At 35.9% G+C, this 26,632-nt stretch overlaps 2 protein-coding genes across 2 annotated transcripts; both read right to left on the reverse strand.

The window, feature by feature from the left end:
• Positions 1-1,966: 1,966 nt before the first annotated feature.
• LOC104240020 (extracellular ribonuclease LE-like) lies at positions 1,967-3,649 on the reverse strand. Its single transcript, XM_009794798.2, has 3 exons — positions 3,507-3,649; positions 3,248-3,403; positions 1,967-2,541 (listed from the first exon to the last, which is right to left on the reverse strand). The coding sequence occupies exons 1-3, from the start codon at positions 3,621-3,623 to the stop codon at positions 2,119-2,121; spliced, it is 696 nt and encodes a 231-aa protein (XP_009793100.1). The 5' UTR covers positions 3,624-3,649; the 3' UTR covers positions 1,967-2,118.
• An 18,247-nt stretch (positions 3,650-21,896) lies between these two features.
• Positions 21,897-22,826, reverse strand: LOC138880108 (uncharacterized). Its single transcript, XM_070159769.1, has 3 exons — positions 22,820-22,826; positions 22,518-22,660; positions 21,897-22,388 (listed from the first exon to the last, which is right to left on the reverse strand). The coding sequence occupies exons 1-3, from the start codon at positions 22,824-22,826 to the stop codon at positions 21,897-21,899; spliced, it is 642 nt and encodes a 213-aa protein (XP_070015870.1).
• Between the last annotated feature and the right edge of the window lie 3,806 nt (positions 22,827-26,632).

A 26,632-nucleotide genomic window follows, 5' to 3' on the forward strand; every position in this document is an offset into this window, starting at 1 on the left:
GTGGAAGAGTTCTAGTTGATTTCAACTTCTAACTCCTTCCCTATCTTGGATAGTGTTCTCTTTGAGTAAGGAGTCTTTCTCCTTAAAAACCTTTTCGATCAGGAGATATTAAATACACCAAGTTAGGCTTATCTCATTCATGTGCATCCCACATGCTCGAATCTGCCCGTTTTTATGAACCTGAGGGATGGACCTGGTTCATGCATGAGTTCCTTTGTCAGTCTTCAAAACTAGCCTTTATTTGGGCCAACACAACTTTATTCACCAGTTTATTTAATCGAAAGAGGAATATTATGGTGATTATCTTGCGTTATTTTGTTTGGTTTAATTCAGTTATTCTCTTAAGTAATCGAAACAGCTTGTTGAATTTTTGATTAAATCAAATTAGGAGAATATTCGAGAGACGTTTTCCTGAAGACTAATCCATTAATGCATGCTTGCATATTTTCACAGTCCTTATATTAGATCACCTCGTAGAGTTAAGATATAATCGAGGGAGGAGTCTTAACTATACGTTTGAACTAATCATAGATTAAATTCTTGAGAATCATTAGAACATTGGAGTGAATTAAACTAGAGTTGGGTCCCAAATAGCTATCTTACACCTATCATGTCATGCCCTTATTTCTCCCATTTATATTTCAATGTTGCTCAACTCTTGTCTTCCAGTGATCAATTGTTAATTGTTTTAGTTTCATAGTTAATTTTAGTTATTAATCATCCCAACCATCGTGTTAATTGTCCTGAATAGCGTTAAGCTAGAAATTACTTGAACATTGTTTAAATCCAAATCATGTGGAGACAATAATCATAACTATACTATCTTTGGCTAGCGGGCATTAATTTCGTGTTGTATTTCCGTTTGTTAGGGAGAAGGGTCAAATATACTCTTTTACTATGCGAAAGGATAATTTATACCCTCTGTTATACTTTTGGTCCAATACTACCCACGGCGTTATAAAATTAATGCAAAAGTAACCCTCATCCGTTAGTGCCCTCCACTGTGGCCAATACTATCCACATGGCCTGACATTTTTCTAAGATGGACGCCACTTAGTATGCCACCTCATTACCACTTCCAATCTCACTTCACTCAATTTTTATGTCAAACTATCTGAGATAAATCTGACAGATTTGATATTAAAACTTTATCAGAATCATATCCAGTCGTCAAAGATTGAAACATCAGTTCTTTATTCTTTCACTGGACCTTAGCATTCATTTATGAATAATTGAACTTAACTTAAAATCTCAAAAGAAAAAAGTGAAAGCCTTGAAACAAAAATTTAAGAAGAAAATTGTGATATAGCTATTACATATCATGGGTATCAATAGTGCTAAATAACCTTTTTGAGCTTTTGCAGAAAATTCGTTGCTTTAGCTTTTGAAGTTATAATTCTTTTTCTCTTGGTAAAGTTCGAATATTTTAGCTTTTGAAACCATAATTCCTTTTCTCTTGGTAAAGTTCGAACTTTTCAGCTTTTGTGTTCCGGGTGTTTTGTGTTTCTTTCAATTGCTGCTTGTATACCCAATGACACAACACTATAGCAACATAAACCATATAACTAAAGGATATTTTTTGAAATTATACAGAGACAATATAGACAAAAATTGCTTATTAATGTTCCTGATTGAACTGAACCAGGGGAAGCTAAAAAAGCAAACAATAAATAAATAAATAAATAAATAAATAAATAAGAGAGATACATGTAACAGAAACGAATTCTGAAGCGGCACTAAGCAAGTGAACTGAATAAAATAGATCCACTTTCGACCCGGCTATCCATTTTCTACGCGGATAATATGAATATTATCCATATTTGGCTCCGTTCTAAATGGTTAATTATCCGACCCATATTTTAGTAGTTAATGAATAGATACTTATATATTTTTTATTCATTTTGCAAGCACCAATTGCAGGATCTGATTCATGCACAGCAATTAAATTTATGTATTGCAACTATTTCAATATGTTATTGCTCCAAAGAAGGCATAGCCTTGTACAATGATTAGAACATGTATACATTAGTAAACAAGAAATAGTACAATAAAAAGAGATAATGAGGCATATGAAATAGCCAAAGAACAATAACTGCCTTAAAATGTTGGGTAACTGGCTTAAAATGTTGGGAACTCAATGCTGGAGCCACATTTTCCCCTAGGAAAAACAGGGCATTCGATGAGATTTGAACCCGAGCCATCAACACAAATATAAACCTGGTATAACTGGCTATTACCCGACTCGTCTACATTACATTCGATTCCAGGAGTATACCCAATTGCGCTGTTAATCGCATTTTTAATGCTGTTCAAGCTATAAAATCCGTCATCAGGGTTAATTCCAGCACCCTGAAGAATTTCCAAAAGATTAATTTGATTCTTGAGATCAAGAGCTTTCTTGAAATAGCCATGTTGGTCAAAAATAGATTCAGAACAAGTGCCATGTTTTTCCCATTCATGTGACCAAAATGCTGAGCCAGTACCACTTGGGCATGCTAGAGTTGGCCAATTTTGTTGCATTCTGCTGATTAAGTCAGAAACCTGCATAAGGAATTTAATTCGACTCAGTATTTTTTACACGAATCATAGATATATAGCATTAAGTTATTAAAATTTTAATAAATATTAAATTTTCAACACATAATTTTAAAAAGGTTAGATTGCCTCTTTTTGTCTTCTTGAGCGAGGGTCTTTCGGAAACAGTCTCTCTATCCCATCGGGATAGGGGTAAAATTTGCCTACACACTACCCTCCCCAAACCCCACTAGTGAGATTACAGTGGGTCGTTGTTGTTGTATAATTTTAAAAAGGCAATGTCTCCAATTTTAAAAGTCTAAAGATTGAACCCAAAAATAAATTTATATTTGTATCCTCAATGCTAGCAATTAGAATAAGATGCTACCACTAAGGTTCTGGTGGGACGGATAGAATCCCTCCACGCTTAATAGAGTTCTTGTGTTCGGGTCCTGGGTATGAAAAGAATTCTGATAGGGAGCATTTTCCTATTTAATGGATCTTACACAGAGCGAATCTGGATTTATCAGGGCATCAATACAGGTACTTGACACCAGGTGAGGGAAAAAAAAGAAGGGCAATTCGGTGCTACGCAGCCTTACCCTACATTTCTGCAAAAGGCTTCCACGCTCGAACTCGTGACCTCCTGGTCATATGGCAGCAACTTTACTAGTTATGCCAAGGTTACCTTCGGATAAGGGGGAAAAAAAAAGCTTATTTGAATATTGAGTACCTGAGATTGATCATAAGGACTGTTAGAATCACAGTTTGATGGGTAAGAGCCATCATTGTTATTAGGCCAAAGTCCATGGATTCCAAAATCTGATGCTGGTTTTCCAGTTTTGGGGTAGCAACAACTTTGTTTAGTGTCACAGTAAGACCCTGGCCACTGCATAAAAGATGAAGACATATATTACTTAAAATAAACCAAAGTAAAACAGAGAAAATTACATCTAAATATTTAATAAGTATTAATTAAATTTGATATAAACCTGTTGAACAAAGTAGAAAAAGTCAAAATCTTGAGCAGCAGTAAGGAGTGATAAACACTGTATAATAAGAAATAGTGTCAAGAACAGAGAAGTGGCCGAATTTGAAGCCATTTTCATCAATTTTTGCTTCTAAAATTGAAGCTTCTTTTGTGAACTTTAAAAGAGTATATTGGTACTGATTTTTGGCTTGTTTATTTATAGAAAAAAAATTGAAGATGTGAACAGACCAAATTTAAGTGTGAAATTGAGGCGCTAGATATTGATTGGTATTATAATCTGATTCGGTTTTTTATCCTTATTAGTGTTTCTGATTCTGATGTTGACAATGCGAAGATGGTAATTATTGGTTTTGGTATATTCTTTAAGCATATGATATGACGGTTTCCTTAATAATATTTTATGTTAATTTGGGCTGATTTTAAGGATACATTTTCGATTTTTCCTTTTGAAGAAGCTTTCTTAGTGGTCGTTTGGACATAAGAATTGTAAAATTCCCAAAAGAGTGGAAAACAATTCAAGGGAAAATGGTATTTGAAAATTAAAGTTGTGTTTGGACATGAATCTAATTTTGGGCTATTTTTGAATTTTTGAAAATTTTGAAAAGTAACTTTTTGGAGTTTTTCAACTTTTCGAAAAATTTCAAAATTCTTCTTCAAGTGAAAATTAAAAATTTTATGGCAAAACATTAATTTCAAAAAAGAGTAAAATATTTTTATGTCAAAACGGGCCGTAATCTTGGAAGACAGAAAGTTGTCAGTGTGTTGTTTGTATTAAGATAATTAAGTTCATTGAGAGGCAAATAAAAGCTAGCATTCATATGAAAGATACAGGTGTATTGTTTTTCTTTTTTTAATTTATTCAAAGGGCTGATTAACGCTTTCAGACTTGCACGTCCCTCGTGAATTGATTGTATACTACTCCTATCTATTATTAATAGGCATTATGTTCTCCATCATATCTGCCTCTTAATAATTGAGTTTAATCTCACATTAATATTGTATAATTTTTCAACATCAAGTTAAGTTGATCTACAATAATAGATAATTCTTCAGCATGGACAATATAAAATATTGATCGATATTTTATCGTTTAAATACAGATCTCATATGGATAAAGTTGTCATATAATTATTGCTCTTATATTTAGGATTTTGTAATTAATTAAATATTAGCCATGAATTCTTCTCTTATTTGAACTAGCTAAGAACTCCTAATTGTTACGTAGTAATTTAATTTTGAGTAAGATTTTATTTATAACAAGTTACTTCCTAATATTTAGTAATTTAAATTTGAGTAGATTTTTATAATAAATTCCTTGCCTAACATTTCGTTATTTAAATTTGAGTAAGATTTTATTTATAATAAATTCCTCACCTAGTAATTTTTTATTTGAGTAAGATTTTATTTAAAATAAATTTCTTGCCTAATATTTTGTAACTTCAATTTCTAGTATGATTTATTTATAATAAATATCTTGCCTAATATTTAAGACTTTAAAATTAACTATGATTTATAGATGATTTTATAATGGAATGTAATTGAAAAATGAAAAAAGATGCACTTCATTTTTGGATCTATTTGCTTTTTGAATATTAAGCATATAAACAACTTTGACAATTTATATTGGTAATAGTTCAGAACATTTTTTATTGAATTCTTATTGCATTATTCTTTAAAATAGTTGAAAATAATATTAAAAAGGAAATTTAAAAGTAACTTTGAAAGCTCGAAAGATCTGAATTAATGTTAGGAAATAGATTTGCGGGGAACAGAAATTCGCGACTTTGATAGTATATTCATTTTTCTTTAGAAATTTACGTATCCTAGTATGTTGATATTGGGGTTATATCATAATTCCTCCAAACTTTTTACATAGCAAAAATCGAAATTCAATATTTCAGCAATAACTTGTAATTTTTCACTAAAACACGTTTGTGAATAATTTGAGAAGAAGGAAAGTAATTGCTAGAAAGAATCTGATTTGGTGTCTGTTAATACGTTTTAGAGGTATAAACAAGAATTTGTAATATCATAAGAATTTGTTAAGACACGTCCATTAAAAAATAGAGTAATAAGTTCTCGTAATAAATTGAAATGCACTGATAATTTAAAATTTCTTTTGATATATATAATTTAAATTCGTAATAATTTAAGCAATTGTATGTGAACACAAGGAAGAGTTGACATTTGACAAGCAGCATACTTGCACCTTGACCATTTAGGCCGATAGACAACTTTCTTTCACATCTCCCCATTTTATAGAGTCCAAAATATTGCACTATTCAATCAATAGCAGCATGATTTTCTGGCTTGTTCTTTGTTTGTTTGTTATTTTTCCTCCATATCTAATGAATATCACTATTTTATAATTGAGTTTGAATTTTATATGTTATTAAGACACTTAAAAGATAATTACATTCTATTTAATTACATTGATCAGTAATCTAGAATAAACGGTAAGTAATATGCTTTAAATTGTTAAATTTACATTGATTGTGTAAAAAATTCATTATATTAGTGTAATATAACTTAAATCTTAAATTTTATGGCATCGCCATAGCCCATAAGAATATGCTCCATTCCTGAGAGGAAAAAAAACCCCAATTGACAAAGTTGTAATATGAAACCTTGCTGTTGAGCTAGATAGAAACAAATCTTTCAGGTAAGCACAACGTAGACCAGGCACGTATTTTGTATGGTGTCGATTAATTGATTTATCCATTACAAACGTATGTAGACGAGTTACTGAATTAGGCCGAACTCGTATCTTCGATGCTAATTCTGCCCCTACTTGTTCCGTGGCAATTAAAGGTATTGAGATAATGATCCTGAGTTATCATATCTGGTGTACCAAATTCGTCGACATAACATTCAGTTCCTGGAAAGGAACAAGGTGCATCTATACCATATACCAGGACCTGTCTAGTTAAGTTGGGCCTCAACAAACTAGGCCAGTTAACTCGTAAAAATTGCACGAGCACTCTAATTTGTAGCTCCCATTTAATCTATACCCACTTTTTAAAAAAGTTTTAACTTGTACACACTGTTTAAACAACTTCAAGCCTCTTTCTCCTCCTCCTTCGTTTTCCGAATGCTGAAGATTGAGATATTGTTATGTGTTCTAACCTGACGATTCATATATATCTGTTTGTCCCATTGTGTGTGTGTGTGAGAGAGAGAGAGAACAACTTATATTTGCTATTTTAGCTCTTTACAACTAGGAATTAGCTTCTAGACTGTCCAGTTCGGAAATTCTAATTTAATTGCTACTGAAACATGAAAGCACGACTTGATTCCCTGTGCATTAGGTGGATATGTTACTTTTACTAATGGTCTTATTTTATAGGAGTATTGCTTTTCATATTTCCTGATAATTCCATTATTCTAAAGCTAAAATATACAATAAATATTCTTAGTTCAGCAAATATAAACAAAAACTTCAGCTCCTAGAATGCTGAAGTTCAGCAAATACAAAACAAACTTCAGCCCTGAAGTTCATCACAAATATAACAAAGCTTCAGCTAAAACATGCTGAAGTTCAGCAAATATAGAACAAAACTTCAGCTAAAACATGCTGAAGTTCAGCAAATACAAAACAAAACTCAGCTACTAGAATGCTTAAGTTCAACAATTACAAACAAAAACTTCAGTCAACACATGTTGTTGTTTTATTGAACTGAAGTTTGCCATTTGCACTATGAACTAAGTTTTGCAAGTCACGCCAAACTTCATGCAAAAATATCTGAAGTTTTGCTTCACTTCAGGCAAAAAATTTTGCTACTTCAGGCCCGTATGCCTGAAGTTATGCCAAAAGTGGGTACGCTTGTAATTTTTTTTTGTAAAGCGGGTATACGTTAAAACGTGACCCAAAAAGCGGGTATAGATGCAAATTGCCACACCCCTTTTTTACCTCACTTAACCCTCTAAAAATAATAAAAGTGATTTTTGAAGCTCAAAAGGGTTTCAATTTTGAAGAGTGACGAAATTGTATTTATTTTTAAAAGCTTTTTCATAGTCGCCACCTGACATTGGGTTTCGATGTGCCAGGGCACCGTTTAAAAATAACTTTCTTTCAAAAAACATGTCTCGACTCTAAAACTGACTGCACCAGAGTTCTAGGTAAGGAGATTCATTTGACTCAGGCAGAAGATGTTAGGCATTCCCTGAATCCCATGAAAGTCACGGTTGCTTACTCGATCTAATTGGCTTTTAAAATATTCGAATTGAGGTAAAAAAAAACACAAAAGAAAACAAACACAAAAAGGTTTGAGGTTGTCCCTACCTAAATAAAAGAAAAATAAAAATAAAATACTACACTATGCTTCATTCACAAGCTCGTCACGGCCTCCAGAATATTTACAAAGTACTTCGGGACATTCCCCGGATAATATAATCGACTAAAGGGATAATATCTCGCTTCAACAAAACTAAAACATAAATGCCCTAAGCTTGTCTACTCAAGTGGTCGGCCTAAACATGCTCCTAGCGAATAGTAAAGCGATAGACAAATGCAATGAGAAATTTAAGATCCAAATTTTTGTTCCCTACTTTCCCAAAATTCCATCGTGTGAGACAAATGAAGACCAAATAAGACGAAATGTCCAGCAGCAAACATGCAAGACACGTTGAAGAAGAAAGGAAAATAATAAGATGAATATCAAATATGATGCTGCTAAGGGGCTCAAACAAGATTAACACCAAAGCGCATTTGAGCAGATGCCATTTAAACACTAAATCAATAGTTATCAAATACCAAAACTGCTCAAGATCCAAGATTAATCCAATATTGCTATCAAGACTAAATCAACCTTATCCAATCAAGTGCTTTGTCTAATCTGCTGAAACCGTAGGGCCATTTTAAAGGATTTTATCCCTATAAAAACGCATTTTTTCAATTAACAGAGTAATTCAAATGTGTTTTAAAATATTAACCTAATAACGAGCCTTATTAAATTCACATTACTCAACAATCATCAGACCTAAATCTTAACCAACAACAGCAACAATAGTATACACTCCACCTCTTTCACATAGAAAATCACATGGAAAACAAAAGATAGGACATATTTGAACTTTCATATACTTAAGCTCCACAATAAAGACTTGGTAAAAGAATTATAGATACTGAAAACTATAGCTTCAAACTCACAACCAGAACCAATACCACTTTGGCTCACAAGTACAACTCGTCCAGAATCACTATGACTGAAAATACTTTCTATTCTACTAGCAGTAACATAACCACTACATGGAGAATTAATTTTAATTAGCAAGATCTCCTCATCTCGTTTTAATTTCACATAACACTCATTTACAAAGAAAACTTTCAATCATAACTTGAACCAAAGAAATACTTCAGGCATATTGTCGTGCCCCCTTTTTTCTCTCCGCGGAGAAGAGTCCGGGTTTCGACATCTTATGGGGTGTAATGACTCATTTCCTTTTGGGAATTGGGTATTTGAAGAGTCGTCACCTAACGGATTATGATGCGTTAGGGCACCTATAGTGATTAACTCATGTAACTAGTTTGCATTACCAGAGATTAGGGTAAGGGCTCGAAGTAACCTCGAGGGGAAGGTGTTAGGCACCCTTCTGGGTCCATAACTGTGGGTTCCGACCGAACTTATATTTACAAATTAGTCCATACAAATAGCTGAATCAAATAAGTTGCAAGTAAAGCACGTTGGATAATTCAATTAGTAAGATAAGGTTTAAACAAGTTGTAGAAGATAAAAGTTTTGAATAGAGAAAGGATTAGGTAAATAGGGTCCTAGGTTGTTTGTCCTATAGGATCACCCCACGCAATATCCGGTAAATACTTCTCGACAAGGGGCTACACGTGACATTAACGCGTAGTCATCATATCCTATATATACCCTTCCCATCCCCTATTGGTCATGCAAAGCGAGTGTTTGGTCACTGACTCCTATTGTGTGCTGATACCCATCCCTTCTTAATAGTCCTGGAGGGAATTAGGACCTCTACCTATAGGTGGTTCTAGACGTACCCCTAAGTCTTTAAAGGAAAAAATCTAAGGCGACAGTCAAAAAGTATTTAGGACTTCCACATAATGGGAGCAATTAAGAGGCTCACAATTCCTCCTCAAACAAACATACAGGTAGCACGACTCAAACACAAGTAAGGTCTTTATTAATCAAAGTCCTAAAGCAGAATTTCTAAGTGATTATGCATAAATAGACCACTTTCAGATCCAGAAGTTATAACCTAGTAGTTGCCTAGAGACTCATCTTTAAAAGCTTATCAGAATTAGAAGAGTTGAACGACAAAAACAATTTCAGGGAAATGCAGATTTTGAAAATGCCTTAAGTCTTGCCTATATGCAGTACTATGTCTATATTAATGCAGAAACGAACATGTTTTCAAAATAGACCATTGTGATACCTATAGGCTGGATAGCTAATGAGATTAAAGCAATTTTGAAAGAGCTAGTTTCAGGAAATGTCATTGCTTAATAAGACCAGTTTTAAGAAGATGAACTAGGCATAATGACATTGATTTATCAGGCTAATTAGATTATCAAACATAATTGCGAATAAAAAACCCTATAGGCATGGTATCTAGGTGTATTACTGGTTTTAGTCAATTTGCAATAACATATGAAAGACTTATTAGAAATGAATCGAAATTAGATCCTATAGGCATGTTATCTATACTTGAATTGATTTAAGACACGATTGTTTGAAAACTTATGAACATGACTTCAAAAATGCAGAACCTTAAGAACATAATTTCTTCTTGATGCAAACGACATTGGAAGTGGAAACCTATAGGCATGATGTCTATTATGCAAACGAAATGAGATTTAACAAGAGTAAAACCCTATGAACATGTTTTCTATAGAGTAAAGCAGGCAGATTTGAAAGTAACGCCCTAAGAGCAGGATTTCTACCCATATTACCCCACAAAGTACACATCTACCCACCCTTTTTACTAAATACCCCAAATATCTATTTATAAATTATTACAGGCCAATAATTGAATTACATATGTGAAATAGAAAATAAAGAAGCTATTTTATAGAGAGCCTGCATTCAGGCACAAGTTTCCCAAAGCCTCCAATGGTCTTACAAGCCTCATTTCCATAGACAAATTAGAGTCTAGGTGCATCAAAGTTCCCTAAGGGTCTCAAGGACCCGGGCAATGCTTACAGCTAGACTTAGTAACCAAGCATTGAACCAGTGCAGTGTGGAAAGGCCAGCCTTAGTATACCAGAGTTAAGAGTGTTCTCAAGAGGATCCCAAGGCAGTACACATACTAGAAGGGGCAGAACTTATTAACTAAGAGTAAAGTGAAAGTGCATGACACATGTTGAAAGAAGTCTATTTTGAAAGCAACTAGTAAAGTAATAGAGGGTGTTTGAAAGAGGTTGGAGTGATAAACAAAATCAAGCACTACACAGAATCCAAATGAACTCAGTAGTCACACAAGGTCAAAGGGTTTGGGGATACACAGACAATTGACTGCAGACGCATAACCCCAGCAAGGGGTCTTAGGACTGGTTCAGACATGCTCATAGATAGTTGAGACTAGCATAATCACAAACCAGTCATGAGGAGCATAAACACATAGAGGGGGATAAGGATTTGGGATTCACAAAAATGGTAAGTACACAGTAGGTAAAACAGTTGTCCAGACATGATTTGAATCATATAAGGGAATACATTGATTTAAAGGGAGGGGATTCATACTAGCATGCTGATAATATAACCTAACTATAAACTTCACAACAGAACCACAAGTAAAAGCAAGCTAGAAATAAAAGAAACTGAAACAAGAAGAGAAGCATGTTGTTGTTGAGGCTTTAAATTAAACTAGGACATACCAGTGAAGATAGAAGTAAGCAGAATGAAAGAACCAAAGAGCATAGAGGATTAGCCTTGGCTTGCAGCCGGCTAATAGTAGCAAATAGCACAAGAGAGGGGGAAGAACAAGGATTTTTAATAAGAGAGGAGTTGTTGAAAAATCAAGTCTGTGTTGTTTGTAAAAGACTTAGAGTATTTATAGTTGAAAGTAGGTAGTGGAATAAGGTAAAAATCATAGCAGTATGCTAATTTAAGAACTCAGAATCAATCAATTAGAGAATCAAGGAAGCTCTCCCTTAAGTTAAGGGAATCAAGACTAAACGGAAAGATGCAATACCATATAAGGCAGGAAGAAGAATCAGTGCATGATTAAATAAGGAATGAGTCAAGGTTCAGTGGGCATAAAATAGTCAATTAGGACAAAATTCAGAAAGACCCAATTAAGGAAGGACTAAGTAAAACAAAGTACCATAGTAAATAAGGTAATAAAATTAGTCAATTTAAACAGATGAGTAGAATTCTAGGGCTTTGAAAGAAAATCTTTCAATTACCATCAATTAAGGAGAATCAGAATCAATCATGGGGAGTCTTGATTCTGTCTTCTCAACATATAAATAGAGACGAATGAACAGGAGTAGCAAATAAACAAGGTCAGCTATATAGACAAAATAAAATAAGAGATGAGCAAACACAATCATATAAAGGTGATATAAGTAGGCTAAAGATTCAGCAGAACATATGCGAGGCATGGTGAGAGATTAACAAGAATCAGGTAAACAGGCTAACACACAGAACTAAGACAAAGAAAATCATGCTAACACACAGAAATAAAGTAAAGAAAAAAATCTTTAAAAAATTAGGGCTTTTAACAGAGTCGAGTTAAAAAGCAGTAGGAACATAAAATCGGTCAAAATAAGCAAGAAAAATGGTTTAATCATGAAGAAATCAGTTGGAATAGGTGTAGAAAGAACTCCGAGAAAACCCTAGTTTTTAAATAAAGTAAAATGGTTTAAAAATGAGGATCTTTCAGAAGAAGTTCAAAAATAGGCAAATTATAGAAGGAAATAGGCTTAAAGCATGAAAATAACACACATCTGAGATATTCAGAAGAGGGTTAGGGTTTCAAAAGGAAACCCAAATAGAAATCGAAAGAATCTGTTGTAACTTCACAAATCGTAACACATATGGTGTGATTTTGCCCAAAATCACACTAGAGAAACCTCGAAAAACAGATTCGAAAACCCTAGGTCCAAATCGACATGGCCCAGGGCCCTTGAAGGCCTTAGAGATGATGAGCAAGGTGACGAGAGACCCATTGGAGGCTTGGGGTTGAAGGAGGTAGTCGGAGATGACCGGAGAATGAGGGGATTGACGGAGTTTTAGGGTTAGGTTCGAGAGAGGAGAAACGATGAAAGCATTTGAAGGCAGCGCCCTTGGAAAAAGGACTTAGGGTTCGTTTGGAAATTAAAAAGGAAAGGATGAATAAGGGTCGTTGATCAAAAAGATCAACGGCCAGGATTTATGATGGCTTGGGTTGGGTAGACGTGTATAGGGTCTGGGTCAGGTGATTTGGTGAGAAATTGGGCTGGAGAGGGGTCTGATTTAGGCTATAATTGAAAGCCAGATTTGGCTATAATTTAAATAGCCAATTTTTCACCTATTTAATTTATAAAAATAATAGGTAATTTCTGGAAAATAATTTAAAGTTCCAAAATGATTTAAAATATATAATTAATATTTTAAAAATATGGGGACCAATTTTATGCGTATAAAATATAATTATACTTAAAATGGGCTAACATTGCAATTATATGCAATTTAGCTTAAAAAATACTAAATGTAATTATAAAAATTCTTAAAATTTATACTAGCTATATTTAGGCATGATTATGGAAATTAAATTAATGAATTATCAAAACAATAATTTTGGAAATAATTATTGAGTATTTTATGGATAAAAAGGGAGAATAAATCAATTTAAACCCTTAAAATTATGGGAAAAATAATAAAAGTCTTGTGCATGCTTATATATGCATATATATATATATATATATATATATATATATATATATATATATATATATATATATATATATATATGCTATTTTGAAGGTATTTATGCATATTTAAAATATATAGGGAAAAATTGGGTATCAACACACATCAAGCTAGACAGATCATTTCAGTTCCTTAACTTACCTTTCCTGTTCTCAGTTCCTTAAGGCCGTATGATCAGCTTCTAATAATAGAAGAAAACAAGAACAACCTATTCTATATTTTCATAGGAAAGCAAGCCAGTTGAAGCATCGACAAACATGCATATGACTCAACTAGTTTGGTTATGATAAGTATGTTAACATTAAGTCACTCGTACTAGAAAATCAAAGAACCAGACGGAAGCCATGAGAATACACGTCATTGATTCAAGTTCATTTTACAATCACAACGCCTAATAGACCATCTGTTTCAAATTGAGAATATCTTAACTCAAGAGATACTTCAACACCATAATAACGGCTAAAAGCATTCAAGGCATAGGAAAAAACCATTCGGATCAACTCTTACTAACCGAGCATGCTCAAACAAATCAAACAATGAGAACAGAATTCGTACAATAGGAACGACATATCAAATATCATTTTTCAAACACAAATCGAGACTAAATGCTAATTCCAAATTCAAACTCTACTGAATTTAATCACAGGCCTAAGATAGAGCAAAAGGCAATCAGAAATGAACCTAAAAATACTTTCGATTAAACTTCGGCGCGAATATACAATGAGAGAAATCCAGTGACGAATTGATATAGTGTGAGTAGAATGACTAAGGCTGAAATAGGAATCATGGACTCAACCTTGAACGGCAAACTCGACTGGAAAACGAGCTTCAACTCAACCGCATCTCAATCAAACTCCATTGTTGTAGCAAAATCCGAAGTTAAGAGGAAAAATCAGAAATCTTTTGGTTTTTCTGTGACGACCCGGCCAGTCGTCTCATGAGTTACCGCTTTGTTTCCCCTATTTCTGCTTCTTTATACTTTGTGTATCCGTGTTATGTGGTATCAGGTTGGTCAGATCAAGTCCGGAATGAGTTTGGGTGAAGTTTGAGACACTTAGTCTCTTTTAAGAAGGCTTAAGTTGGACAAAGTCAACCGGAAGTTGACTTATGTGTTAGAGGGCTCGGATATGACTTTTGATGGTTCAGTTAGCTTCAGGAGGCGATTTGTGACTTAGGAGTGTGATCAGAATGGGTTTTGGAGGTTCGGAGTAGAATTAGTCTTGAATTGGCGAAGTTGATATTTTAGCGATTTTCGGTTGATAGGCGAGATTTTGATATAAGGGTCGGAATAAAATTCTGAGAGTTGCAGTAGCTTCGTCGTGTCATTTGGGATGTGTGTGAAAAATTTTAGGTTATTCGGACGTGGTTTGGTTGGGTTTTTGATCAAAAGCGTATTTCGGAAGAGTTGAAGTGTAATTGCAGTTGCTGAAGTTGCTGCTTCTGGTGCTTTCGCACCTGCGGTTTGGGAACCGCAGGTGTAGTGCCGCACGTGTGGGAGAATAGCCGCAGAAGGGGTTTTAGGAGGATTCATCAGGAGCCACAGATGCGGTTGAAGGGTCGCATCTGCGAGGCCGCAAGTGTGGAAGCTTGACCGGAGATGCGGTTTGGGTCTTTTAAGTGACTTCCGCAGGAGCGGACTAATGGCCGCAAATGCGGTACCGCAGAAGCGGTTATGGGACCGCAGATGAGAAAAGGACTGGGCAGAATGTATATATTCCTTTCTTCGCGATTTTTGAAGGGTTTAACCATTTTTGAACTCGAAATTGGGAGCTTTGGGCGATTTTGAAGAGATAAATCAAAGAGACTTCGTTGAGGTAAGGATTTTGGACTTAGAACACATTTCTATGGTAGAATTTCATGAATTAAGGTTGTAATTAATGAGATTAAAGGGCTAAAAATGGAGGATTAGGGTTTGAGTTTAAGAGGCCTTTAATGGAGGATTTGAGGGGTCATTTGAACTCCGATTTTGGTATTCTTGATATGTATGGACTCCTGGAGGAGATGAGGAATCTATTGATGTAAAAATTTGAGTTTCGAGAAGTGGGCCCAGGGCTCGGGTTTTTGCTAATTTCGGGATTTTTGGTATTTTTCGATTGTTTTTGCTTGGGCTTTATTCCCTTAGCATATTGCGACGTATTCGTTCTGATTTTATATAGATTCGACACGAGGGGAGGCCGATTTGAGGGGCAAAGGCGTCGCGGAGTAGTATTTTCACCGATTTAAGGTAAGTAACCATTGTAAATCTGGAACTGAGAGTACAAAACCCCGGTATTTGAATTGATTAGATAAGAGCGGTGATGCACATGCTAGGTGACGAGCGTATGGGCGTGCACCGGTAGGGATTGTGACTTGGTCCGTCCCATAGCGACTATTAAGCTACGTATTTGATTTGGAAATCTTACATTATTCTGTATTTCAATCTTTTATATTGTATTATGGACTGTATGCTATGTTTGGGGCCTTGTGTCGACCTGTAGAAACCCTTAGGGGTATTTTGACTGTTCTTCCTCACTTTACTTGTTAAAAATCATATCCTCAGTCGTGTTTTTACATGTTTACACGATTAAAGCTGGTTTTATCACTCCATTCCTAAATGCGAGGATTGTTTAGGCTGAGATCCCTACCTTCTATTATTGTGCCTGAGAGGCTGTGAGGTTAATGACTGAGAGAGGTTAAGAACCCAATTGTGAGGATATTATATGTATATATTATGGATCGGGCTGCACGCCGCAGCGATACTTATATGGATCGGGCTGCACGTCGCAGCGATATATATATTGGATTGGGCTGCACGCCACAGCGATATGACGTTTGGGCTGTTGGATCCCCTCTGGAGCCTGCACACCCCCAGTGAGCGTAGTCGACTATAAATATATGGATTGGGCTGCACGCCGCAGCGGTTACTACGATTCTAATATTATGAGGTTATAAATGAGCCGAGTGCTGAGAGTGAGTACTGTGTGACGAGAGTTGAGTCACGAGTGACTGAGAGGCTGCCCGAGGGGCCATATTCTAAGTGATTCCTTGTCCGAGGGGCCTTGTTATGTTGTTTTCACTATTTCACTCCTCCTTTAAACTAAGCCTCTGCTGGGAAATACTGCTATGTATATGATTTCAAATTTTAAACTGAAAGTGTGGATCTTATGACAAAACTGGTTTTAAACTGTAAGTTGAGCTATAATCCTGTTGTTATTTTCAGTTATATGATTTTAAACTGCTCGTCACTACTTTCAGTCTTTATTTACTTTAGTTACTTACTGAGTTGGCGTACTCACGTTACTCCCTGCTCCTTGTGTGCAGATCTAGGTGCCGAGGGGCAAAGTGAGGGCTTTTCTGCTGATTCAGTGTTCGCCGGAGATTTCGAGGTAGCTGCATGGCGTCAGCAGCCCTGTCTTCTCCTCTCTATCCGGTTTATTTTCACATTTCCTAGACTTGATGTACTAGATGTTCAGTTATGTATTAGAGGCTCTAGACTCGTGACACCAGATTGTTGGGGTTGTGTAGTATCTGCTATTTTGATTTTCCGCATATTTTTGTCATTATAATACTTATAAAGAATTCTGCATTTAAAACTTGTGCTAGAAAATGGATTTATGTTAATAGCAAATGGGTTGTGGTTATGGATTTGTCGGCTTGCCTAGTAATATGATAGGCGCCATTACGATCGGTATTTGGGGTCGTGACAGGCTTGGGGCACAGGTTAGGGGTATTGGGTTGTAATTTTTGGGCTCAGGTTTGAATTGGGCTCCGAAATTTTACAAAATTGGGCCAAAAGAAAGCTAATAATTTAATTTACATACCTACAAAAATATTAAAACTCTCAATTGATATTGATAAACCATTAATATTAAAAATAGAAACTAAAAATTAAAGTTGAAACTATTTTTGGTATTTTCAAGGATTATATTAGAATAAAAATAGGTTAAAAATAATATATCTTTCTAAAAATACCTAATATTGAATTAAGTAGAAAAGTGAAACTATTTTTTTTGTATTTCCATTTTTGTGCCTAAAAATAGAATTAAATTCAATAATAGAGTTAAATAATATAGAAATAAGCCCAAATAATATTCTAAAAATACTAGGACTATTAAGGGTAATTTTAATGCGCGGGTCAAAATTTACATGTCTACAGCTGCCCCTCTTTGACGGAAAACACGAAATATTTTCAGACAAAGAACAACAAGACATGTTTTTGACTCGACCCTTATTTAGAGAGACTAGAGCTAAAAGAGAATGTGACCGAGCCCTGGTATCTGAGCTGCCTAAATATCCTTGGCTATAAAGGAATCAGGCCACGTGTAGTTCGGAGTGATAAGAACGATTGAATATACCGAGGTGGAGAGCCGAGTGAAGTGCCGTCGAGGTTCCGGTCCGCGGTTCCTGCTGTAACATCGAAAATAAAAGGAAAAATTACAGTAAAAGTAAAAGAAAAATACAAGATCCTATATACTTCTTGTCTTGAATCTTTCTTGAATCTCTACTTGATCCTTCAACATGAAACTGAAAATAATGGGCCCTGTTCTTCAAGCGGGCTCCTGATGCTTCTCTAACTTGAACATGGAAATTAAAATATGACCCTGTTCTTCAGGCAGGCTCCTGATGCCTCTTGAATTTGAGAATTGAAAGTAACTCTGAAATGAATTCCCTCGTTCTCCAGGTGGGTGCCTGCCAGCAGCTTGAACTTGAAATAATTTTCCTCATTTTCCAGGTGGGCACATGATTGCCAAAATTTGAACTGTATTTCCCTTATTATCCAGGTGGGCGCCTAATTGCCAAAATCTTGAATTGTATTCCCTTGTTCTCCAGGTGGGCGCCTGATTGCCAAAAACTTGAATTGTATTCCCTTGTTCTCCAGGTGGGCACCTGATTGCCAAAAACTTGAATTGTATTCATTTGTTCTCCAAGTGGGTGCCTGATTGCCAAAACTTGAATTATATTCCCTTGTTATCCAGGTGGGCGCCTGATTTCTAAAACTTGAATTGTATTCCCCTGTTATCCAGGTGGGCGCCTGATCTCCAAAACTTGAATTGTATTCCCTTATTATCCAGGTGGGTGCCTGATTGCCAAAAACTTGAATTGTATTCCCTTGTTATCCAGGTGGGTGTCTGATCTCCAAAACTTGAATTGTATTCCTTTGTTTTCTAGGTGGGCGCCTAATTACTAAAACTTGAACTGTATTCCCTTGTTCTCTAGGTGGGCGCCTGATGCGAAAACTTGAAATGTATTCCCTTGTCCTCCATGTGGTCTCTTGATTGCCAAAACTTGAATTGTATTCCTTTGTTCTCCATGTGGGCGCCTGATTTCCAAAACCTAAATTGTATTCCCTTGTTATCCAGGTGGGCGTCTGCCATTACAACAAAACAGACGAAACGAAAGAAATTTTTCTGCCCCAGTTTGGTATCTGGGCATATCTGTGAGTGTTAATCGAATCATGTTACCTAAAAGAGCCCTAAGAATTTAAGAGCTAAATCCCATTATCCAGGAGAGCCCTGAAAACTTCAAATTAAATCTCATCTTAAGAGTGACAACGTTAAAGATAAATTATATTTCCTAAAGATATAGCTTATGCTAAATCTTGTTACCTATGAAGGTCTTGAAATTTTACCTAGGTCCCATTATCCAGGAGGGTCCTGAGAACTTTTTAAAGTTAGATCCCATTATTCAGGAGGACCCTGAAATTTTTAAATTAAATCTCATTATCCAGGAGGATCCTGAAAACTTAAAACTAAATCTCATTATTCAGGAGGGTCCTGAAAACTTAAAACTAAATCTGATTATTCAAGAGGGCCCTGAAAATTTTAAATTAAATCTCATTCTTCGGGAGGGTTCTAAAAATTTTAAAACTAAATCCCATTATCCAGGAGGGCCCTGAAAACTTAAAACTGAATCCTATTATCCAGGAGGATCCTAAAAACTCAAAACTAAATCTCATTATCCAGGAGAGTCCTGAAAACTTAAAAACTAAATCTCATTATTCAGGAGGGCCCGAAAATTTTTAAATTAACTCTCATTATCCAGGAGGGTCCTGAAAATTTTAAAACTAAATCTCATTGTCCCGGATGGTCCTAAAAATTTTAAATTAAATCCCATTATCCGTGAGGGTCCTGAAAATTTTAAAACTAAATCTTATTATCCATTAGGGTCCTGAAGATTTTAAAATGAAATCTCATTATCCAAGAGGGTCCTGAAAACTTGAAAACTAAATCTCATTATCCAGGAGGGTCCTAAGAGCTTAAAAACCTAAATCTCATTATCCAGGAGGGTCCTGAAAACTTAAAAATAAAATCTCATTATCCAGGAAGGTCCTGAAAGCTTGAAAATTAAATCCCATTATCCAGGAGGGTCCTGAGAACTTAAAACTAAATCCCATTATTCAAGAATGCCCAGAAAATTTTAAATTAAATCTCATTATCCAGGAGGGTCCTGAAAACTTAAAAACTAAATCCCATTATCCAGGAGGATCCTGAAAAATTTAAATTAAATCCTATTATCCAAGAGGGTCTTGAAAATTTTAAAACTAAATCTCATTATTTAGGAGGGTTCTGAAAGCTTAAAAACCTAAATTTCATTATCCAGGAGGGTCCTGAAAGCTTAAAAACCTAAATCCCATTATCCAGGAGAGTCTTGAAAACTTAAAAACCTAAATCTCATTATCCAGGAGGGTCCTAAAAACTTAAAAACCTAAATCCTGTTATCCAAGAGGGTCCTGAAAACTTAAAACTAAATCCCATTATCCAGGAGGGTCCTGAAAACTAAAAATCAAATCCCATTATCTAGGAGGGTCCTGAAAGCTTAAAAACCTAAATCTCATTATCCAGGAAGGTTCTGAAAAGCCGAGAATGAACTTACCTGAGCCATGCTCTTTTCTTGGAGGATTCTGAATAGAATTTCTTGCCTCTGAACCATTCCTTCTTTATGGGAGGGTCCCTGTGGATTAACAAATTTTCTTGCCCCTGTTTCAGACAAATAAAATTTTGTTAGTTTGAAAACGTGGTGGTTAGTTTGTGGCATCATTGTTGAGTGTTTGCCACTGCCATGCTTCATTCTGATTAGCTGCTTCGGGCCAGCATGGAGTTGTTTAACCTTTTGATTGGAACTGGACCACAAAACCTCTGAATGACCTGAATCTCTCACACTCTCTTGTTGCATTGTGTTTTCATTCTGAAAGTTGTTGAATCCTTGTATTTTCTCAAAATTCAAGATTCACTTGATTGTCTGAACCTCAGTTATCACCATTCTGCTTATTCTAAATCATGTCATTTGTGATGTGCTTGGCCGAACTCTGCTTTGTGCAATTCAGAAGCTGGTAGTAGGCTTTGGAATCCTTTCCTGCTTGTTCAACAAGGGCTAATTCGCAAGAAACTCATAAAGATAGACTCAAAGAGCAAAGTGAGATGATTTTTGACAAAAGGATCAAAGGAAAATTTTGAACATAGATGACTATGTGAAGAAGAATGGGAAAAAGAAAACTTATCTAAGGGAAGCGGCCAGTTCCAATGATCATGAAATGCATTTAGGATTGATCAGCGTAATCCATCCAACCAATCATATTTTCAGTTCATGTCATGTCTTCATACTTCAAAAGCCGGGCTTCACTGATCCAATTTTTCTGTAAAGTCATTAGCCTCATTTGACTTGTAGTGCCTCGAAGGGTTTTCACCAACAAGCCTCTCTCATTTGTTCATATCTCAACTCACCATCGCCTTACGGTGTCCGCGATGGTTTTCAACAATAAGACTCTCTCATTTTAAATTTTCTCTCAGCTCACCATCGCCTTACGATACCCGTGAGGGTTTTCACCAATAAAACTCTCTCATTTTAAATTTTCTCTCTTGTGCCCATGAACAAAGTGTTTCCCATGATGTAAATCATACCTCTATCTTGCTTGACTTGGCATCCTCTAAGATTGATCGGAAGGTCTTTCTCTAGACCGTAATGTAGTCTTTTGGACAAGGCTAGAAAGAAAGGGTGGCACGAAGGCTCAAAATAATTTAAGATGAAAAGGGTTCAAAATTACAACTTTTGGAATCAGATCTTTTTCAAAACCAAAACATCTGCCCCAGTTTCTTTAGGTCTGGGGAATTTTGGATTTTTATTTTGATGAGACCAAACCGTGTAAGGCTGCCTACGTATCCTTAAAAGGAATCAGGTCGAACGTAGTTCAAACAACAGTTGTTTGTTTTTGTTGCTTTTATTTCTTCCTTTTTCATTCATTTCTTCTTCTTCTTCTTTTTCTTCTCTTTTTTTTCTTTTTTTTTCTTTCTTCTTTTTCCTTTCTCTTTTTTCTTCTTTTTTTTCTTTTTCTTTTATTTTTTTTATTCATTTTTTCCCCATCATTTTTTATTTTTTTCATTCTCTAATTCTGCTACTGATTCCAAAAGAGGGGTATGAAAGAAAATAGATAAGGCTCAAAAGATGAAAGTGTTTGGGTAGCGGAAAAAAATACCTTCATCATTTCAACTTTGAACATGCCAAGTACAAAATACAATTGAAGGTAAACAAAGAAATCATACATAGTACCTCTTAACAGCATTAGAATTGATAGTCATATCTACACATTTTCCTTCTATGTCTGTTAAATACAAAGCACCATTGGGTAACACTCTTGTCACAACGAATGGCCCCTGCCAGTTTGGGGCGAACTTGCCTTTAGCTTCCACCTGATGAGGAAGGATGTGTTTCAATACCATCTGGCCCACTTTGAATTTCCGATGACGCACCTTTTTGTTGTATGCTCTTGTCATTCTCTTCTGATATAATTGACCATGATATACTGCAGCCAATCCTTTTTCATCAATCAAACTCAATTGCTCCAGCAGGGTTTTGACCCACTCATCATCATCGATTTCAGCTTCTGCAACGATCCGAAGGGATAGAATCTCAACTTCTGCAGGTATAACTGCCTCAGTTCCATATACCAGCAAATAAGGAGTTGCACCTACTGAGGTGCGAACAGTATTGCGGTAACCAAGTAAGGCAAAAGGCAATTTTTCATGCCACTACATAGAACCTTGAACCATCTTACGAAGTATCTTCTTTATGTTCTTGTTAGCAGCTTCAACAACTCCATTTGCCTTGGGGCGCTACAGAGTGGAGTTCCGATGCATGATATTGAACCGTTGGCATACCTCTTTCATCAAATGACTGTTGAGATTAGCAACATTGTCTGTGATAATCACATTGGGAATTTCGAACCGACAAATGATATTTGAATGAACAAAATCCACCACTGCCTTCTTGGTCACGGACTTGAAAGTTACAGCTTCAACCACTTGGTAAAGTAATCAATGACCAACAGAATAAACCTATGCCCGTTTGACGCTGCCAGCTCAATTGGTCCAATGACATCCATGCCCCAAGCAATAAAGGGCTAAGGTACAGACATTGTGTGTCACTCAGATGGGGGAGAATGAATCAAATCATCGTGTACCTGGCATTAATGACACTTGCGAACAAAACTGATACAATCCCGTTCCATGGTGAGCCAATAATAACTTACTCGAAGTATCTTCTTTGCCAAGACACACCCATTCATATGCAGCCCGCAAACTCCAAAATGTACTTCTTCCATGATAGTTGAAGCTTCTTGTTACACCCCGCAATATTACGATGATGTTACGCCTTGCAGTATTGCATTACGGTGATGTTATGCTTCGCAATATTAAGTTACGACGATATTGCACCTTGTACTATTGTACGATGAATTTGTCGTAAGGTAATTGACTTCAGTCCAAGGAAAAGATTATTTGGAGATTATAAGGATTATAAGTGATGAGTAAATTCGTGAAGGTGAGAAGGGAAGCAAGTCAAAGAAAATGAATTTTCGTCCAAGTTTGGCATATTGGGGCAAAATGTGGCCGAGCGACAATACCCGGTATTTATGGACTAGTATCATACAAGATACCATATGACCATAGTAGTAGGATATATAAAATGTATTAAAAATAAGTAAAATTTTAAGTAATCTGAGACAATTCTTAATTATGTGGGTAATTGGTTAATTACCGGGTAGCGGGATATTACCTAATTAATTAATTGATTATTAAATAAAGTTTAAATCCCCACCCAAAGGAATTACGTGGCAGCCCATAAAGTCACAAGAATGTGACTCTTAAAAATCACACATAGGTGACTAACCATGTTGTGATCCACGTTAATGGAACATGATCATTCTTATTTAAACACTTTACTACACTTCCTCCAACAAATAGCACTTCCATTTAAGTAAAACATGAAATAATATAATATATAGTAGTACTTAGTAGACATGATCACAAAATGAATGAATGCAAAGAGGAATTATGGGAGAAATAAGAAAAGATTCGCACACTCAAGCTAATTATCTCAAGTACATAATCAACGAAACTGCCAACAATCATTCACCAAAGAATCACATGAGATAGAAATTTTCTTATACACTTATACTTAGGCTTGCATATAGAGGAATCTTAAAAACCAAAAGCAGTGATATGAAGTCTTTAAGAAGTAACGAATGAAGCTCCAAAGTTCGTAAGAAAATACAACATGCTTGAAATTGCGGTTCTGAGGGATTATTAAGGGAATCGACTCAGGTATGTTAAGGCTATCCATTCTTTCTTTTGGCATGATCCATACGATACGACCGAAACGTACAAATGCACAAATTCCATGAATGATTCTATTCATAGAAGTATTAGAGATATCTATGTTCTTGAATTTTCGTGTGTCATAATATTTTATCATCTGTTCATGGGTCTGAGAAAAAATGTGAAAGTTGAAAAGAGTTTACTTTATGATATTACTCAAATGGAAAATGGTCTTATAAAGCTCCGAAAGATTTTATTAACGTACTTTTCATGCATTATATTCATGTGCATTGACCCATGACCAGATGGCGTTATATACGCATATATGTATATATATATATATATATATGGGATATGGGAAAGGTTACAGCATTATATATGCACCACCACCTGATCAGCTGGTATATGATGATGATGTTGCCCACAGTGGCTGAAATATGATTCGAACGGCGTTATATATGCGTATATATGTAAATATGATTCAAACGGCATTATATATATATATATATATATATATATATATATATATATATATATATATGGGATATGGGAAAGGTTATGGCGTTATATACGCACCACCACCTGATCAGCGGGTATACGATGATGATTTTGCCCACAGTGGCCGATATGATATGATGGGATGCCCTCAAAGGCTGATGATGTTATGAAACATGTACCTATTGTAAGCACGTGATTTTTTCTTCACGGAAATTACTCCAAAAGAAAAAGAAAGTCAAAAAATATATGCATAAGTGTTTCTTGTCATTGAGTGATTTTTTTATTAAATGTTAACGTGGGGGTGTATAAATTTATTTTTTGTTTTATTTAGGAGTTTTTGTTTAAATTAAAGTAGAAAAGAAAAGGAAAAATGAGGATACTCGGATTGGGCCCAGAAATTAAAACAACAGGCCCAAACCAGCTGCATGTATCAAGTCCAAACCCAGGCACGGCCCCAAAACGACGTCGTATCAGCGCCCCTGTTCTGAGCCATTGATTTGATTCAAATGAACGGTCCCGATCGGGCCACTCATTTAACCCAAACGATGCCGTTTCAGGACGTTTGATCTGAGCCGTCCAACCCCATGGATCCAACGGATCCAGGCCCTCCCCTAGGCCCGTTAATCTGACCCGATCCACTCCCCTACCCGGTCTCACCCACCATCACACCTAAACGACGTCGTCCTTCGTGAATGAATAGATCCTGGCCATAGATCTCACTTGATCCAACGGCCAGGATCTAAACCCTTAATCCGTATATAAACCTAACCCTTTTACCCCGCCCCCTATCCAAGCCCCCACCCCGCTCCTTCGTCTCTCTCATAAAGGACCCCAAAATACCCCAAACCCTAGCAGCCGCCATAGCTCCCCTTTCACTTGAACCCGGTGGCAACAACGCCGATGACCACCAGACTAACACCCTTAAGACACAAGACCACCCTCAACCCCGATCTGGTAATGGTTTGGCTCGAATCTCCCTGGAACGCCTCGAATAATCATTCGAAGGTTCGAGCCTAAACCCTAAGTCACCGGATGAGTTCCAAACTTACACAACAACACCCCCTGGCCTCCCTCAAACCCCAGATGCCTTTGGTTCCGGTCAAATACAAGCAGAACTTTTCGAACCCTAAAAGCCAAACCTGGTTCGTTTTGAGGTAAATTTCCGATTTATGTTTTCTTTTCTTTCCTTTTGTTTATGTGTTGTGCATATGTTCGTAGATTTGTTCTGGATTTTTTTTTTTTATTATTTTTCTGTCAATTCCCCCCATCTTCAAAGACCCTTTTGTTTGGTCGATTTCTTTTCCTTAAATGTTAATTGAGTGTTATAAGATGTCTATTCGCTTCGATTGATGTTTTTGACTAGTTAAATTTCCTAAACTCCATGTTAAATGTTCCGAATTTTGAAATAAATTGGTGCCCTGTTTAGTCTATGTTGTTTGTCGATTAATTGTTACGTATAATAGTTCGTATAGTCGACCTGAGTAACGTCGTCAAATAATTAAGTTTCGTAAGTTCCATTGTTGTCCGAAAAATGCCTGAATCACTCAGTTGTTCTGTTTTGAGTTTAGTTGATTAGCAACTAATTAGTATATGTTATAACTCGAAAAGTCGACTCGACACATGTTGTCGTTTGTTTCGCAGTACTAAATGGCAAATGACCTAACTCTTACTGGCTGATTTTGTTGAATGGTTATGTTGGACTGATTATAGGTCTGTTTGTTAGCTGTGGGGGGTTCGAACTAGTTCTCAAATGGTTATAACTGGCAGATTCAATAGAATGAAAGGGTAGGGCAAGGCAGTAATGATCAAGGGTCTGTTGGGTAATTTTGGTTGGGCAAAGACTGATTAAATATTCAGGATTAATGGGCTATCAATTGTTTAATCAAAAATACTATTAATCTAGTATTAGTGGGGACAAAACATAAGAGCATGGGAGTTTAAAATGAATACTTAGGGGGCTGTGTAGTTCTAGGAAGGCCTTAGGGGGTCTCTTTCAGATTATAAATAGAGCTATTTTTGGCTAAGGAAGGGGCTGGACAGTTTTAGGTTGGAAAACTGAAAGAAAAAAACAGAAAGAAATTTCAGAACACTGTAACTACACACTGTCTGAAAATTACATAAGAGATTAAGTTGGTCAGGATGTATTGGCCAAGTCAGTTACTCTAGTTGGGCTGTTACTA

This window comes from Nicotiana sylvestris, chromosome 10 (genome assembly GCF_000393655.2).
Source record: "Nicotiana sylvestris chromosome 10, ASM39365v2, whole genome shotgun sequence".
NCBI lineage: Eukaryota > Viridiplantae > Streptophyta > Magnoliopsida > Solanales > Solanaceae > Nicotiana > Nicotiana sylvestris.

Coding starts and splice junctions, on each gene's coding strand:
- LOC138880108 (XM_070159769.1), bottom strand. Junction 22,389..22,517: donor ACAGTCATTTGATGAAAGAG/GTATGCCAACGG, acceptor GGTTCTATGTAG/TGGCATGAAAAATTGCCTTT.
- LOC104240020 (XM_009794798.2), bottom strand. CDS start 3,623: ATGAAAATGGCTTCAAATTCGGCCACTTCTCTGTTCTTGACACTATTT. Junction 3,404..3,506: donor TTTTCTACTTTGTTCAACAG/GTTTATATCAAA, acceptor TCTTTTATGCAG/TGGCCAGGGTCTTACTGTGA. Junction 2,542..3,247: donor GTCCTTATGATCAATCTCAG/GTACTCAATATT, acceptor TTCCTTATGCAG/GTTTCTGACTTAATCAGCAG.